This window comes from Chelonoidis abingdonii, chromosome 1, assembly GCF_003597395.2.
Source record: "Chelonoidis abingdonii isolate Lonesome George chromosome 1, CheloAbing_2.0, whole genome shotgun sequence".
In the NCBI taxonomy this organism is placed as follows: domain Eukaryota; kingdom Metazoa; phylum Chordata; order Testudines; family Testudinidae; genus Chelonoidis; species Chelonoidis abingdonii.
The window spans coordinates 259451118-259468169 of NC_133769.1; the positions used below are offsets into that span (position 1 = coordinate 259451118).

The 17052-nt window shown below is 48.0% G+C and overlaps 1 protein-coding gene across 4 annotated transcripts in view; it reads left to right on the forward strand.

Moving 5' to 3' along the window:
• The first annotated feature begins 3708 nt into the window (after nucleotides 1-3708).
• The window catches only part of GRTP1 (growth hormone regulated TBC protein 1), a 102357-nt gene continuing 89013 nt past the window's right edge, over nucleotides 3709-17052 (forward strand). For all 4 annotated transcript variants that reach the window (XM_032777842.2, XM_032777841.2, XM_032777840.2 and 1 more), the window contains exons 1-2: nucleotides 3709-3811; nucleotides 6579-6730. In XM_032777842.2, the coding sequence (XP_032633733.1) occupies nucleotides 3765-3811; nucleotides 6579-6730 (199 nt within the window). In that variant the 5' untranslated portion in view covers nucleotides 3709-3764. The remainder of the gene's footprint in view (nucleotides 3812-6578; nucleotides 6731-17052) is intronic.

The window sequence follows — 17052 nt, forward strand, 5'->3', positions numbered from 1 at the left end:
GAAAATTTCAAAAATAATACATGTTTTTAAACACAACAAAAACAAACACATTAATATTACATAGATTTTTTTTTAAAGGAAAAAAAAAGAAAAATCAGACCTGTTTTGGTTGCTTTGTAAAATGCAATTGATATTTCTGGCATACGTGTTGCACTTTTTATCTTTGAAACCAGCCTGTATAATGAACCAATCCTGCAAATTGCTCTGTGTGGGTGGGCCATGTGAAGCACAGAATCTAAAACTGCCCTGGCAGCTTAGGAGTTTCTGGTTTTAGCATCAATGAAAGGCTGGTACTTAGAGTTCATCTCTGTGTGTGACCAGGGAAAAATACATAAGCCCCTTAGACATGATCCTGAGCTCTCGCATCTCCTAAAGGGCCCAATCCTGCATGTTGGGGAAACTTGGCCACTGATAGGCAGGGAGCTGCAGTACTGGGCCAGAAGGCAGGGGGTCAAAAATAAGGATGCTTAACATAAAGTCCTTAGGGAAATGGCATAAAGGACCAGGTGCCTGCTGGTGAGTCTTGTTTTCCACTTCAGTGGGAGGAGAAAAAGCCCATTGCAGAACCCCCCTGCTTTGCGCTACAAGACCTTGTTACTTAGGCTCAGTGCAAGTCCCAGTCATAGAATCATAGACTGGAAGAGACCTTGATAGGCCATCTAGTCCAGTCCCTTGCACTCATGGAAGGGCTAAGTATTATCTAGACCAGGGGTTCTCAAGCTTTTTTTTCTGATTATCCCCTCCCACCCTCAACATGCTATAAAACTCTGTGGCCCACCTGTGCCACAATAACTGATTTTCTGCATATAAAAGCCAGGGCTTGTATTAGGAGGTAGCAAGCAGGGCAGTTGCCTGGGGCCTCGTGCCACAGAAGCTACATTGCTTCAGCCCCAGTGGCAGGACCCAGGGCTTCAGTACCAAGTGGTGGGGCTTCATCTTTCTATCCTGGGCCTCAGTGAGTCTAATGCTGACCCTGCTTGGCAGCCCCCCTGAAACCTTCTTGCAGCTCCCCAGGGGGCCCCAGACCCCTGGTTGAGAACCACTGATCTAGGCCATCCCTGGCAGGTGTTTGTCTAACTTGCTTTTAAAAATCTCCAATCATGAAGATTCGACAACCTCCCTGGTCAATTTATTCCAGTGCTTAACAACCCTGACAAATAGGAAGTTTTTCCTAATGTCCAACCTAAACCTCTTGCTGAAATTTAAGCCCATTGCCTCTTTATTTCTGGGGGAATTCTGCACCACTGCGCAATGCAGAATTTTCCAGAAATTAATGTTGGATATGCAGAATTTCCTTCCCCCCGAAACAGGTTGCAAAGATGTTTGTACCGCTAGGGGCTGCTGGACCTGGCAGAGACCAGCTCGCAAATAGAAGACAAAGCTGAAGGGAAGAGAAGGAACTGGAAGGTTCCAGTGTTGAAAACAGGGGGTGCTACTATGCCTGAAATGGATCTTTTCTGGCTCCTGGTGGATTACTGTCATACCAGTGAAAAAGGTCCACAATAATTATCTTCAATACACAGCAGTTTATTGAGAAGGAATTACACAAGCGGTAAAGGGTTACATTAGCACATAACTCCTATGTTAGACATTAAGAACTACACCATTAAGAGCTATACCTTCCTCTTAGCAATCATCTCTTTCACAAACATACACAAACAGGCCCTGCGCTAGCCTCACGCAGTTCCTGCTTGGCAAACAGAAGGTGGTTACCAATTCTGTGGATGCCTTCTTCTTTCCAAGTCTGTTCTCCTCAGTCCTCTGGTCTGTCTCAGATTCTCTCGATGACAAACCTTGGTTGCCTTGAGACCCCTCTGGTTCACAGTCCTACTCAAGCCCAGCAGAGTTTTGGCTACTCTGTCTAGCAGCGTTGCTTCTTCAAGCATTAGTTAAGGAATCCCAACCACGGTAATTTACTTTGCTTTATTCTTTTTCCTTAAAGGAGTCACATGTCTTAAAAGCATGCCCAGTGGGCATGTGGTTATTACTTTTACCTAATTAGTGTTTTCGAAGGGGCTGGAGGTGGTGGTGGTGCCGAATGAACATCACCCCATCCCATGTTTACTCACTTAGCAATCATTCACTGTGGTTCTCTGCATGATGTACTTGCTGTAAGGTCACTAAAACCAGGTGGACCTGTGCTCCACGCTGGAACTTAATATTTACTTTTGCACGGGCCCATATTTGCTGACCAATAGGTTCAATATTGATCATACATGCAGACTTTGCCAGTCCTTTATTAAATTTGCTTCTGCTTAAGGGGGACCTGCTCCCAGGATCCTCTGCAGCCATGTTTAAATCATATAAAGTTATGCTCACACCATTCATTCAGTATGGCCACACCAATTTGGCACCATCCTAGCAGCTGCAGTTCTCAGCATGCCCTGATGGAGGGAGGTGGTGGCACACAAGAAATGCCATGGAAGCCTGGGACCCAGCATCAGGCTGTTTCTCCCTCTGGATCCCTGGGCTGTAGGAGGGTAGGGTCTGTGAGTGTCTGGGTTGGGGGTGTGTGTGTAGGGGTAGGGGGTGTGAGTGTGTGGGCCAGGGGTAGGGTTGCTAGGTGTCTGGTAATATTACAGATATACCTTGATGATGGGTATTTCGTAATAAATTATCAAAATAATTTAAACTAGTGATTATATGGTGGTGTTTTGACAAATTTTTTACAGAATTTTAAAATATTGTATGCAGCATTTTTAATCTTTTGGCACAGAAGTCCCTCCAGGTGTACCTCTGGCCTATCCTTAGAGGTTGAAGAGAATAGTGTTTCTCCCTCCTCTTTGTAACAACCTTTTGTGCCATCCTGGGTAGGCGAAGCCTGCAGCTGCTGAGCCAGTGAAGTGCGAGAGTCTGGGCGCATCCTCCTGCCTAGTCCCACTGAGGGGATCTGCAGCCAAATTCCAGTGATCGCCATAGGGCTATAGGTGGGGGTGGGTGCAAGGCTGGGCAAGTCCCACGCTGCCGCGAGAGAGGCGAGGCCGGTCTCAGGAGCTCAGTGAGCTGCAACCGGATAAGATCCGCTGCAGCCCAGGCACTGGCTAGGCACCGTCCCCTCTTCGTCAGGGCGAGAGCCAGACCCTGCCCCTGCCACGGAGGCTGGGCCCCGAGTGCGGGCTGGGAGGCGGGAAGAAGCTGCAGCGCCCGCTCATTCCCGGCTGGCTGCATAGGAGGCAGCGGGGCGGGGCGGGGCCCGGCCCGGGATCCCGCCCCTCTGAGAGTCGGGAGTCAGGGAAAGAGCAGCGGCGGCAGCCGTAGGTGGCGGGGCAGGTGAGGCGGAGTCACTGGAGAAAAGGGCTCTGCCCCGGAGGTGGCTGCATCGCGCTGTGCTGCCAGAGTCCCAGCAGCCTCCGCAACTTGGCGCTGGGCTCCCGAGGGCAGCAGCGCTTCAGGTGACAGCCCAGGTGGGCGGTGGGGACCGGCCGTGGGCAGCTGCCTTGCCCCTGCGCCGCACCGAGCCGGCTCTGGCACGGGAGCTCCCTGCGTGTCACGGCAGCTCTCGCGGGGCAGGAAGAAGGAGCGCCCGGGGCGCCGAGGGCCTGAACTTTGGAGCCTCTGCCCCTTATGGGAACGGTCCCGAGGGGGCGGCGGCGGGGGAGGCGCTGTTGCCGCCGCTGCTGCCCTGTGTGAGGCGAGCTCGCTCCCGCCGGAGCGGCTCCGGGAGAAACTCCAGTCAGGTCTGCACCCCCGGCTAGTGCTGTAGCCGCCGAGCCAGCGCGGCGCGGACCCGTCTCTGCCGGGGAAGCCCCCAGCGCTGCCCGGCCATGGAGGGCGAAGGCGGCGCGCGGGAAGCTGGGTCCGGCATTCCCAGGTACACATGCCCGGGCTGGCGGGGGGAGGGGGGTAGTTTCCTTGTTAAGCGCTCACGCCCTAGCGCTGTACTTAGTTTCCCTGTGTGTTTGAGGAGGTGCCGGGTGCGCCGCAGGCGGGGAGCGGGCCCCCAGCTCGTTGCTGTTTGGAGAGAGACTCCTCCGGAGTCTGGGCTCAAGCTGAGGACGCTGGCAAAGGCTGGCTCTATGCTGAAGGCGGGTTTGGCGGGTGTTTTTTCCAGAGAAATGGCACTTTCGCTGTAATTTTACTTATTGATCAGAATTGTCCTCATTCCCGTTGTTGCAGCTAGATAGCACCACGGAGATTTTCCTTAATAATTAGCAATAGCCTAAGCCTATGTTTTTGAGGTTTTTCTCACTTAGGGAGGGCCATATCGCAATATAGTATGTTGGCGCTTCACTGGATTAAATAGCTCTAAAGTCGACCCCCCTTCCCCCCAGAAAACAACAACCCAACAAAAAAACAAAACAAAACTGAGTTTAACATTCAAAAGCCTCTTACACGGGGGCATATGTTCTGTTAAGATTTTCTCTTGGTAGATAACCTTTAATGCCCATAAAAATTGAAAGGAGGTGCAGCAATTTAAAATATTTTTTTAATCATTTGCTTATTTTTTTATATTTAAACTATTTCTTCTGTTGGAAGAAGGGAAAAAAAGCAGGATCCCTGAAACCCAACTTTCAGTCCTTGGAAAGAGAGACTTTTTCTAAGTAGTGGGCCTTCAAAGTGGTATCTTTTCAATCAGTTTCTTACATGGAACAACAAAGGATTTGAGGCAAAGCAAAGTCTATGGAAAAATGACTTTGGAAGAGACTAATAAGGATTAATTAAATATCTGTCTTACAAGACATTCTCCATAAATAGATGTAAAACAGTTTTGTATAATTGTATTAATGACATATACCTGTAGCTAGAAAGGTTAGAGATAGTAAATATAGAAATGTGAATATTAACTACTGTAAAACAAAGCTTGGAAGGGTGTCATGTTGTGGGGGTTTAGAGAGGATGAATATATTCCGAAGGGAAGTTTGTCAGTGTCATTCTCTCGGTTTCCAAGAAACCATTAGTGATGCACTGGAACAAAGAATCTCTTAAAAATAATAGATTAATGCCTTTGACATACATACAAGCTTCTGTTAAACAACAAACAAGAAAATTTTGTGAAATCAGGAGACCACCCAGGACTTCGGGTAAGGCACAGTGCCTGTAGATATGGGATTACCTAACTGTTGAGGAGAATATCGTCATTATTTTTGAAACCTGTCCCCTTCCTGCTTCCCAATAGTCAGACTGAATTATGAAATGAATCTGTGTTCTCTACCTTCATTATCAGAATCCTAAACGTGACATGTGGGTCGAAGTGTCATGCTTTCTTGAATTGTCTTAATGCTGTGTGTATGAGTGTGAAAAGTTTCTTTAATTATAAAACTAATGGGAAAAAAACCCCAACCCTTTTCTGAGCAAGACCATAACTAAATGATTAGTGACTTTAAAAACTGTATTATAGGGTTCAATGTTTGTATCTGTCTCTCTGATTCCACATCAGATTTGGTCAACAAACAAATGAAAGATTTTTTTTCTAACTGCCAGTCCTGTAAACTCAGTGGGTCTGAACATCCAGTAGTGCTGCTTCTGACTCATGTATCACCACCAATAAAAGAGTCAATGGGTCAAATTTTCCCTATGGTTACACCTGTCCAATTCCATATGTCATTATTGGAGGCCGGACTTGTGGAACTGAGAGCTGAATTTACCCTCACCGTTGGAATTTAGGCCTTGATATCTTGCAAGCTGCTCTGCATGAGTGGAGTCCTGTGCCCAGGCAAAGACCCATTGACTTCACTGCGGCAAGTGTAATGGTCCTTCCACACACAGTATTTTGCACAGGTGGGATCTATCATCACTTCAGTTGATGTATGAGCCAGAATAATATCCAATTCACTTTTCAATAGCCAATGTTGGTTCTTCATTGCTAATGGGAATAAAAAATTGTAAAAACAAAAAACCCTAGTTATTGTAAATAAGTACACCTGATGCCAAACACATACATGGAGTAGATCTGGTGAAGAGGGAAATGGGGGGCCATTACTATGTAGTCACTTTTCAAAGAGTGTTTTTCTTTAAATAGATTATTGCCAAAAAGTTACCAAAAAAAAAGGCACATTTTTAAGGTCATCTTTGTAATTGAATCAGTTATCACTATCAGTTTTTACTAGCACAGAACTAGTGGAAAAACTAATTTTTTGCATCTTTAAACCATAGACTCTTACCTTTGCAATCTATATTCGTTGCATTTGTTATTGCCTATTTTTTCTGTATTATGAAAACCTCTTCCCAATTAGTCATAGTTTAAGCCAATTGTCTACAAAATAATCTTTGGCTCTGAATCTCTCTATTGCCAAAAGCAGTGAAGTCTGGCATTGACCATAAATTACATATGTTCCAGTTTGTTGTTTTGTATTTTATATAACTGTTTTTCAGAAATACCCAGAGCCAACGAGAATGGGGGGAAGCCGGTACAAATTACCGGAGCCTGGCAGTTCGGAAGGGGGCCCAGCTTCCCTGGCTTCTTCGGCCCTGTTTAGCTGGTCCACCCTTTCTGGGGAGCCTGAAAAATGTGTTTCACCGGTGCCCAAACCGGCTCTCCGCAGCCCTGGAAATACCACCAGAATTTAGTTTACTAAAGCATACTTTTTAAATCTGTATGTGGAGAAATTTTGTGTACGATAACTTCTTTTATATTGTAGGGTTGATCCATATGGATTTGAAAGGCCAGAAGACTTTGATTATGTGTCATATGAGGAATTCTTTTCTAGATATCTGGTGATACTCACTAGAAGAGCAATAAAATGGTCAAAGCTTCTAAAGGGGAATAATAGGATACAGAAAAGTTTAAAAGGTAAGTTATATGTTTGTATCTTATTGAACCTGAATGTAAATCAGTGTTGAGAATAGAACTTACGTTTAAATTGGCTTGCACTTGAGAACACAATACTAAATGTCTTTTCTGCTCTAAGTAATAACAGACTGAATTCAGTAATAACACATAAACAAACGTGCTGCTGTTCTAGGGATAATTGATTTGATTTAAAACTCACAAGAGGGTAATCCTATTTGATGTGCATCATAATATCTTAGTCACTATGTCCATAATCAAGAAGGATTTTACCTGTGAGAAACCAGATATTTTTGTTACTATTGCTTATAGTACTTTACATATTTGTGCACTCAAGTGACCTCATTAAAGGATAGTTGCATGGTGCAGCAGAAAGTGTAAAGAACTGGAGATCTGAGTTCTTCTCCCAGGTTTGGCGAGCCATTGTCTCGTTCTCTGACATTTTGCAAGTTGCTTTAGTTTTCTGTGCCTCGTTAACCCACTTTTCCCAGATGGCAGAAGTCTTAACGGCTAAAAAGCACAATTATGTGCTAAGACTTAATAATCAAAATTTAAAAACAGAGAAAGTAAAATTAACAGAAAAACTAGGTGCAAATATTTGAGAAGATGTTAACAGAATTCTCAACTGCCAGTTCAAAGAGCAGGAAAACCTCTTGCAATAGCCTAGTGTATGGAAGTCTAGAGTGAGAAACTGGAGTGGGGAAGTGTAATTAAAGGGAGGTATTGTGGGCAAGGAATCATGTGAGGCTGCAAGTTCTCTCCTTTTCCTTGTGGGAGTGAAATTTTTCTTTGTAAGTTTCTTAATTTTCCCTTTGCACTTAATGGTGTGTCGAATATGTCCTTTCTGGGGATCCTATTTGGAATTCTCACAGTGGTGCCCAGCACAAACATTAAAGTAGCCTTAATATGGTTTAGTTTAATTCAACTAATCCACTTAAGTTAATTTGGACTAATTTTCCTGAATGTCCCTGGGTAAACAAGCCCTTGAATTGCACCTGAATCCTCAGAGGTGTGCTTCAGCACTAGGCTTTGCTTACTACTTTTGGGGAGTTATTGCAATGCAGCAACAGAAGTGATAGTTCTTACTGCAGTGTTAGCATTACATCATATTAGTAAAATCTCTGCCACTGTTTCCGGAATTAGAGGTTTCATTAAATCTGATGTGTGGATGAAGGGTGTGAAGCATGATGGCAATAGAGAGGATCCTGGATGGCTGTTGCATCAATTTTTCAGTTAACATTTTACTAAAAACAATCAGAATTGCTTACAGTACACTTTCTTACACACTTTTAGAAAGAATATGATCAATATAAACGAACGCAGCAGAGCTGAGGCAGTCTGTTTGGAGCTACTGTGAACACACATTATTAATGACAAATCTTCTGTGCTCCATTGTGCAGTGACACCTCAAAATTGCTAAAGCTGGAAATACTGGGGGAGGAAAGTGGCAGATTATTTTTATTTTGTAAAAGTGTTGATTCAAACTGTCATAAATGGATAGGTAAGGTAAGGGTTAAGTTTCTTTTACCTGGAAAGGGTAACCAAACACCTGACCAGAGGACCAATCAGAGAACTGGATTGTTTAAAGTCAGGGGCGGGAATTTGTATACTCGGGGTCTTTGTTGTTTTCTTAGCTATGAGGAAACAAGTCTTCTTCTAATTCTCTCCTAATACTTCTTCTAAACATCTGTAAGTACCCAGGAACCGCAAAGTAATTCAGCTATGATGGTCTTTGGGGTGTATTTACCTGTATGTTAATTTGTTGTGCTGGTTTAATTGGGCTATCTTTTAAATCAGACTGTTTCTTTATATTTTCTTATAAGCAAGAGCCTGTATTGAGTTTCTTAATGCAAGATGATTGTTTTATATTTTCTTTCTTTTTTTCTATAAAGTTTTCTTTTTAAACCTTGTGCAAGTTCTTTGCTTAGGGAGGCCAAGGGAAAAGCCAGGCTGTGGGTTATTTTCCTATTGGGTCCAGGGAAAGAGCAGGCTACGGGGAAAGAGACAAAGAATCATCTCTGTTCTCTGGTGGTTGAAGTTTTTTTGCTAGTTACTGGAACAAGGGGGGGTGGCAGAGCCACGCGGTTGGTATTTTGTATCTCCATTGTCCTGAGGGAAGCAGAAAAACTGGTTTCTTGGTTCACACAGGTTAGCCCGAGAGGCAAGCCTGAGAAGGAGGGGGAAGGGGATATTTTCCCTGCTTTTAGCATCCAAGGGATTTGGAATCTGGGTGTCCCACCAAGGGAGGGTCGGGGACACCAGAGAGAGGAAAGGGGGGGATCAGGCCCCCATAGATTAATTCCTGATCTGGTGGCAGCAAGAATATCCAAGCTGGTAGAGAGCTTGGGGGAGTTTCAGGTAAGCCCCCAAACTTTGGACGCAAAAGTCCAGGTTTGGGACAGGACCAGACTGGTGGACGCTAAAGTCCAGGTCTGGGACTGGACGGTTAGATTACCACACAAACGTTTGCCCCAGGGTACTGGTACTAGGACCTACCATGTCTGTGATATATTCCCATAGTGGACACAAACATATATGGATAGTTGCCAGTTTGTGAGGACATTCTTATCCTTCAGGATCACTCTTCCATTGGAACAGTGGCAAGTCAGTCTGTTAATCCTCTGAACCCTTCATCTCCCCCCACCTTTTGGTTTCATTGCTCTGATGCTTTAGGAGTCTGAATTGCTGATCCTGTAATGTCTGTTCCAAATGCAAACTGATCATAATGCAAAACAGAGTGAGGAATGTTTAACTTACAGTTCTTCTTTAGGTGATTGCTCATATCCATTCCAGTTAGGTGTGCGCGTGATGCGTGCACGTTCATTGGAAGACTTTTTACCCTAGCAACACTCGGAGTGGCACCGCTATGGCACCGGATATGGCACCGGATATATACCCCAGCCGATCCAGCCACCCTTCAGTTCCTTCTTACCGTCCATGTCGGTCGTTGGAACAGTGGAGCATGGCTTAGCTGACCTCCACTTCCGTAGCTACTCGTAGTTCTCGTTTGTTATCGTGTATATAGTTATATACACATAAGGATTATATATATATATATATATATATATATATGTTAGTTTAGTAATAGTTAGCGGGGTTCGGGGACTAGCCCCTTCCCTGCACCCGGTGCTGGAGCCCATGCCCGGCTCACCGGGTTTCAAACCATGCTCGGCCTGCCACAAGCCGATGCCGACAGGAGATCCGCACAACTCCTGTTTGAAGTGCCTCGGGGAATCGCACTTGACAGCTAAGTGCCCCATTTGCAAGGCTTTCAAGCCGAGAACAAAAAAGGAGCGTGACATCAGACTTAAGCAGCTCCTCATGGAAATGGCCCTCACCTCTCCACTTTCGGCACCGAGTGCTGGTCAGTCAGTGAGCAGAGGTGCCTCCGTGGCACCGGACCGCACCGGCACGCCCAAAGACTCACGGCACCGAATGTCGCTGGCACCGAAGTCAGCTCAATGATGCTCCCTCTCCCCGAGGTCGAGAAAGGCCAAGACTCCTGCTGCTTCTGCACCAACCGCACCGCAGCCAGAGAGTACGCCTAAGTCGGACCGCCCGGGGCCGACACCCGCTGCGGCACCGACTAAATTGGCACCATCGATTCCGGTCTCACAAGCGCCGTCGAGTCCGGCGCCTGTTAGCTCCCCGGCGTGTGCCGCGGTACAGCTCACCATGCCGTCCACGCCAGAGGTGTTCTCAGCGGCGAGGGACCTGATAGCCCTGACAGACTCGGCACTGCCTCTATCCCCGGCACCACCAGTGAGGGTAATCCAATCCATAGGCAAGCTGACCTTGATTAGACCACCCTCTGTCGGCGCAGCTGACCGGCACTGCTCATGATCGCGGTCCTGCAGACTCTCCAGGTCCAGACGGTGCTCCTGCTCTCGACGCCGTTTGCAGTCCCGGCACCGTTCTACACAGCACTGGTTGGACTCTAGTTCACTGGCTCATTACCCGCAGCACCGCTCCAGTTCATGGCACCGCTCCAGGCACCGCGCCTCCCAAAGCCATTCATGACGCCAGGATTCAAGATCTCGGTTGACCTCCCGGCACTGATCTGGTCGCAGGTCCCGCTCTCGATCCCGGTACCAATATGCATCCTGGCACCGGTCCTCGATACCGAGGGGAGCCAGGTCCATTGGAACATCTGCACAAGGCTTCTCTGCTCCTCCATGGCCATCCAGGCATATGTCGGTGTCCTCCCACGCAGTCAGCTACTATGGCCAAGACCGCGATTCCGATGTGCCCACTGGAGTGTTTCAAGAATCCCGGTCTCAGGACCCAGGACCTCACCGGTGGTCCTTTTGGACACCTTGGGCATACCACCAGGCCCAAGGTGCCCTGCTAGTTCCGGCTTGCTCCGCTTCAGCAGAGGACTGAGCACCAGAGGCCACGGTTAGTCGTCGTCCTCCACCTGGGACAGAGGAACCACTGCTCCACCCACCGGGTTCCCTGGTGCCACTGGAGCAGGAACCACCGCAGGAGCAAGAGGCCATACAAGACCTGTTTGTTCCCAGCGTTTCATCATCTTCCTCTCCAGATGAGGCAGTGGCAGGGACTTCCTCCTCGGGGCCACCTCCAATAGACCTAAGAGCCCATCAGGACCTCCTCAGGAGAGTGGAGCTCAACATGAACCTCCAGGTGGAGGAGGTCCCAGAGGTCGAGGACCCTGTAGTGAGCATCCTGTCGGCAGATCCCCCCACTAGGGTGGCTTTGCCCTTTATCAGGACCATCCAGGCTAATGCAGACACCTTGTGGCAGTCCCCAGCTTCCATCCCCCCTACGGCAAAGGGGGTCGAGCACAAATACATGGTACCCTCTCGGTGGTACGAGTATCTATATGTCCACCCTCTTCCCTCCTCACTGGTCGTCCAGTCAGTCAACGAGAGGGAGCGCCATGGCCAACAGGCCCCAGCCCCAAAGTCAAAGGAGGCTAGGCGAATGGACCTACTCGGCCGCAAGGTGTATTCGGCAGGTGCCCTACAGCTCCGGGTGGCAAATCAGCAGGCTCTACTGAGCCGTTATAATTACAACACCTGGGCAGAGGTGGGTAGATATACAGAGCTACTCTTCCTGGACTCCCGACAGGAATTTGCTGCATTCCTAGAGGAGGGGAAAAAGGTGGCCAGAACCTCCCTCCAGGCTTCCCTAGATGTGGCCGACTCAGCAGCCAGAACTCTGGCCTCCGGTATCACCATGAGACTCATCTCATGGCTACAGTGTCCAACTTACCACCTGAATTACAATATACCATCCAGGACTTACCCTTCGACGGTAAGGGTCTGTTCTTGGAGAAGACTGACCCCAGGCTACAAAGCTTGAAAGACAACAGGGTCATCATGCGCTCCTTGGGCATGCATTCACCTGTGACCCAACGCAGACCTTTCTGTCCCCAGACTCACCGCCCGTACTTTGTGCCCAGACACAGGCAAGACTTTAGTAGACGGCACGGGCGGGGTGGCCGTAGACGCCAGTCCGGACCCCAAGGGGCCCAAAACCACAGCTCCTCAAAACCACCAGTGGGGCCTAAGTCTACCTTTTTTGAAGGTACGCACGAGGACGGCGTACCAGTTTCAGGACAGGATCCTTTTCCTCCCTTCTCCAGCTGCCTCTACTACTTCCTCCCGGCAAGATCCCAATTGACCTCAGACCTCTGGGTCCTACACACTGTGAAACAAGGATACCACCTCCAATTTGTTTCATCCCTGCCTTCCCACCCTCCCACCCTGTCCTTCTTCAGGGACCCCTGTCACAATCAGTTCCTCCTACAAGAGGTGCAGACGCTCCTCGCCATAGGACCAATAGAGGAGGTGCCGCAAAACGAGAAGGGCAAAGGGTTTTGCTCCCGGTACTTTCTGATCTCCAAGTCGAAAGGAGGCCTCAGGCCCATCCTAGACCTATGAGGCCTCAACAAGTTCATGATCAAGTTGAAGTTCCGCATGGTCTCCCTAGGGACCATTACCCCGTCCTTGGATCCTGGAGAGTTGTATGCTGCCCTCGATATGAAGGACACGTACTTTCACATCGCCATTTTTCCTCCACACAGGAGGTACCTTCACTTTGTAGCCAACCACCATCACTTCCAGTTCACAGTCCTCCCTTTTGGCCCCTCCATGGCCCCAAGGGTGTTTACAAAGTGCATGGCCGTAGTCGCCGCACATCTCCGCCGACGTCAGATACACGTACTCCCGTATCTGGAAGACTGGCTCATCAGAGGGACCTCCCAGACACAGGTCAGACAGCATAGAGACATTGTCAGGGACGTATTCACACGCTTAGGCCTGATGTTCAATGTGGAGAAATCCACACTAGTCCCCACACAAAGGCTAGACTTCATAGGAGCTACCCTGGACTCCAATCTAGCCAAGGCCTACCTACCCTGGCCGCGATTCCAGGCAATGGCAATGATCATTCGAGGTCTGCAGAACTTCCCGACGACCTCGGCTCGCACCTGTCTTGGTCTCCTAGGCCACATGGCTGCCTGTACTTATGTGACCAAATATGCCAGGCTCCGCCTCCGACCCCTCCAAATGTGGCTCAACTCAGTCTACTGTCTGGGCAGGGACCCGATAAGACACAATAGTCACCATTCCCCCGAGGACCCTACGCTGCCTCAACTGGTGGCAAACACCCTCTCTGGTATGTGCAGGGTTACCATTCCATCTGCCACAACCCTCACTGTCCCTGACGACGGATGTGTCATCTCTCGGATGGGGGGCTCACCTCGGACACCTTCATACCCAGGGCCGTTGGTCACCATAGGAGCTGAAGCTTCACATAAATGTCCGAGAGCTGAGAGCGGTCCACCTGGCGTGCCAGACATTCCAGCAGCATCTACACGGCCGTTGTGTCTCAGTGTTTACAGACAACACAACGGCCACGTATTAAATCAACAAACAGAGAGGGACTCGATCTTCCCCCCTCTGTCAGGAGACCATCCGACTCTGGGACTTCTGCATAGCCCACTCGATAGACTGGGTAGCGTCCTTTCTCCCAGGGGTTTGGAACACTCTAGCGGATCAGCTGAGCAGATTCTTCCTCTGCCACGAATGGTCAATAAGACCAGATGTTATTCATTCGGTCTTCCAGAAGTAGGGCTTTCCCCATGTAGACCTGTTTGCCTCTCACACGAACAGGAATTGTCAAGCGTTCTGCTCCTTCCAGGGTCTTTCACCGGGATCAATCTTGGACGCATTCCTCATGTTGTGGAAGCACCGGCTGCTCTATGCCTTCCCTCCGTTCCCGCTAGCTCACAAGGTCCTGATAAAACTCCACAGGGACAGAGCGCACCTAGTCATGATCACGCCAGCATGACCCAGGCAGCAGTGGTACACCACACTGCTCAACCTGTCCATAGCCAGCCCAATTAACCTGTCTCTCCACCCGGACCTCATAATGCAGGACCACGGCAGTCTTCGCCACCCGGACCTGCAGGCCCTCCACCTCACGGCATGGCTGCTGCGTGGCTAAACAGGTCGGAGTTATGCTGCTCCGCTCCGGTACAACATATACTCCTGAGTAGCAGAAAGCCTTCCACTCGGTCAACATATGTGGCCAAGTGGAAACGTTTCTCCTGCTGCTGTGAAACGCAGAATACTACTCCCTCTCAGGTCTCGATCCCCACTATCTTGGACTACCTCTGGTCCCGTAAGCAGCAGGGCCTGGCGATATTGTCGCTGAGGGTGCACTTGGCGGCCGTCTCCACTTTCCATCCAGGGGAGAGTGGACACTCCGTGTTTTCCCATCCTTCAGTTACTAGATTTCTCAAGGTCCTGGAGCGCCTCTACCCCAAGGTACGCTGCCCTGCCCCTACCTGAGACCTCAATCTAGTCCTAAGCAGGCTTATCCTTTCACCGTTCGAGCCGTTGGCAACTTGCTCACTGCTATACCTGTCCTGGAAGACAGTTTTCTTAGTAGCCATTACATCGGCCAGACGAGTCTCCGAGCTTCGAGCGCTAACAGTGGACCCACCGTACACTGTCTTTCACAAGGACGAGGTACAGTTGCGACCGCATCCGGCGTTCCTCCCTAAGGTGGTGTTGGCCTTCCATACTAATCAGGACATCTTCCTTCCTGTCTTCTTCCCGAAGCCTCACTCATTTCGGCGGGAACAGCAGTTACACTCCTTAGATGTCCGTAGGGCGCTCGCTTTTTATATCGATTGGACGAAGCCCTTCCGGAAATCGCCCCAACTCTTTGTTGCTGTGGCTGACCGGATGAAAGGCCTACCTGTCTCCTCCCAGAGGATCTCCTCTTGGGTGACGGCGTGCATCCGCACGTGCTATGACCTGGCTCATGTTCCCTCGAGCCATCTCACTGCACATTCTACCAGAACTCAGGCTTCATCAGCCGCCTTCCTGGCCCATGTACCAATCCAGGAGATATGTTGTACAGCTACCTGGTCCTCGGTCCACACCTTTGCTTCGCACTATGCTCTGGTCCAACAGTCTAGAGATGATGCAGCCTTTGGCTCAGTGGTTTTGCACTCTGCCACATCTCACTCCAACCCCACCGCCTAGGTAAGGCTTGGGAATCACCTAACTGGAATGGATATGAGCAATCACTCGAGGAAGAAAAGACAGTTACTCACCTTTGTAACTGTTGTTCTTCGAGATGTGTTGCTCATATCCATTCCAAACCCACCCTCCTTCCCCACTGTCAGAGTAGCCAGCAAGAAGGAACTGAAGGGTGGCAGGGTCGGCTGGGGTATGTATCTGGTGCCATAGCGGCTCCACTCCAGGGGGCGCCCAGCCGACCCCCCGAGTGTTGCTAGGGTAAAAAGTGTTCCGACGAACGTGCACGCGGTGCGCGCACACCTGACTGGAATGGATATGAGCAACACATGTCGAAGAACAACAGTTACTAAGGTGAGTAACCGTCTTTTCTTCTGTACAGTCCATCTGAGAACCTCCACAACCCACACCCTAATTTTCTACTTCCCCAGGGAAGATCTGAGACCCTTTCAGAATGTGTAGTGTAGTTCTGCTGGACCTCAAAGGACCATTTAATGTATGATATCTCAGCAGTTCCATGCCCATATGTCGTCAGGCCCAGAAAAGCTCCTAATTCCTATCATACTGACAAGAAGAAGGGATGTAATGCTAATTCATTAATTTGGAAATATGGCATATTTATGTGTTGATTTGTTGCATGCAGATGCCTCGTGTCTGACATGGCATGTGTACATTCATAGTTCTGTTCTGCTTGACAGAAAACTAATTTTGGTATTTTAACAACTGTTATGCTGTATATCCTGTTATCCTTGATCAGAGTTCCAGAAAGATGAGTCATATGAATTTTGATCATCATTCTGTTTGCTTTTTCTTCATCCAATATTTGTTATCCCTCTACCTTGTTCCTCACCTTGTCCTAGCTATTTCAGTCCTGCTGTCTTTCATTTCCCCACCCTTGTCTTATCTATAGGCAAAGGAAAAGCAGTTTTCTGAGTGAACCTGAAAATTCTACCATTAAGGGAATGCTGTCAGCTTAAAAATTGCACTTCTGTCACAGGTCTCTTATCTGTTGTTGTTCTAAGTAATCTTCAATACTGGAAAAAACGGGTTTTTTTTTTTTTTTTTAAATTTCACTTATTTAGGCACTTGGCGGTACTTTAAATATATTCTGTTTCCCTCTGTGGATCTTTTTTCCTGTAACAGAGAGAGAAATATATTCATAAATATGATTGTAAGTCCACATAACCTGGCATGGTGAGCCAGAGGCAAGTGCAGTACTGGAATGACTTTATTCTCACTTTTAAAGAATGGGCTAGATTTCAGGTTGGCATCGTCCTTTCACTAGTGTTATACAGACAACATACCTTGCTTAAAGGTTTTTTTCATTTATTATACAAGTGAGCAGGCTCAGTTTAAACTGAGGTTATATGTACTGCTGTTCATGCAAATGACATCATGTGTGCCACCAACCTTGATAGTCCGTGGAGCATTGCGTGGGTGCAGGGGCCTGCTTTTCTGGAGTCGTTTGTGGGATCACAACCTTTGGTTTAGTTTGCAGTCTGAGTCAGGTGAGGGAGGAAGAATCATGCAAGATGTAATGCTCCTTAAAAGAGGTTACAAGTACTGTAATTGGAGGATATTCCACTCTATGAAATGTTCTTGTGGTTTTTTTTTTTGTTTTTTTTTTGAGGAAAGTGACTGGGAGGCAGGCTGTCAACTATAGAAAACAAAACTATACTTTAGAAAATTATAACTAATCTTTTTTAGAGCTCCTATGTCATCTCTGTAGTCTGGGTTTCTCTTGGATGGTGGTGGGCAGTTCTTGCTTTATTTTAAAATCCACTATGTTAGGCATTGTAATGACATGAG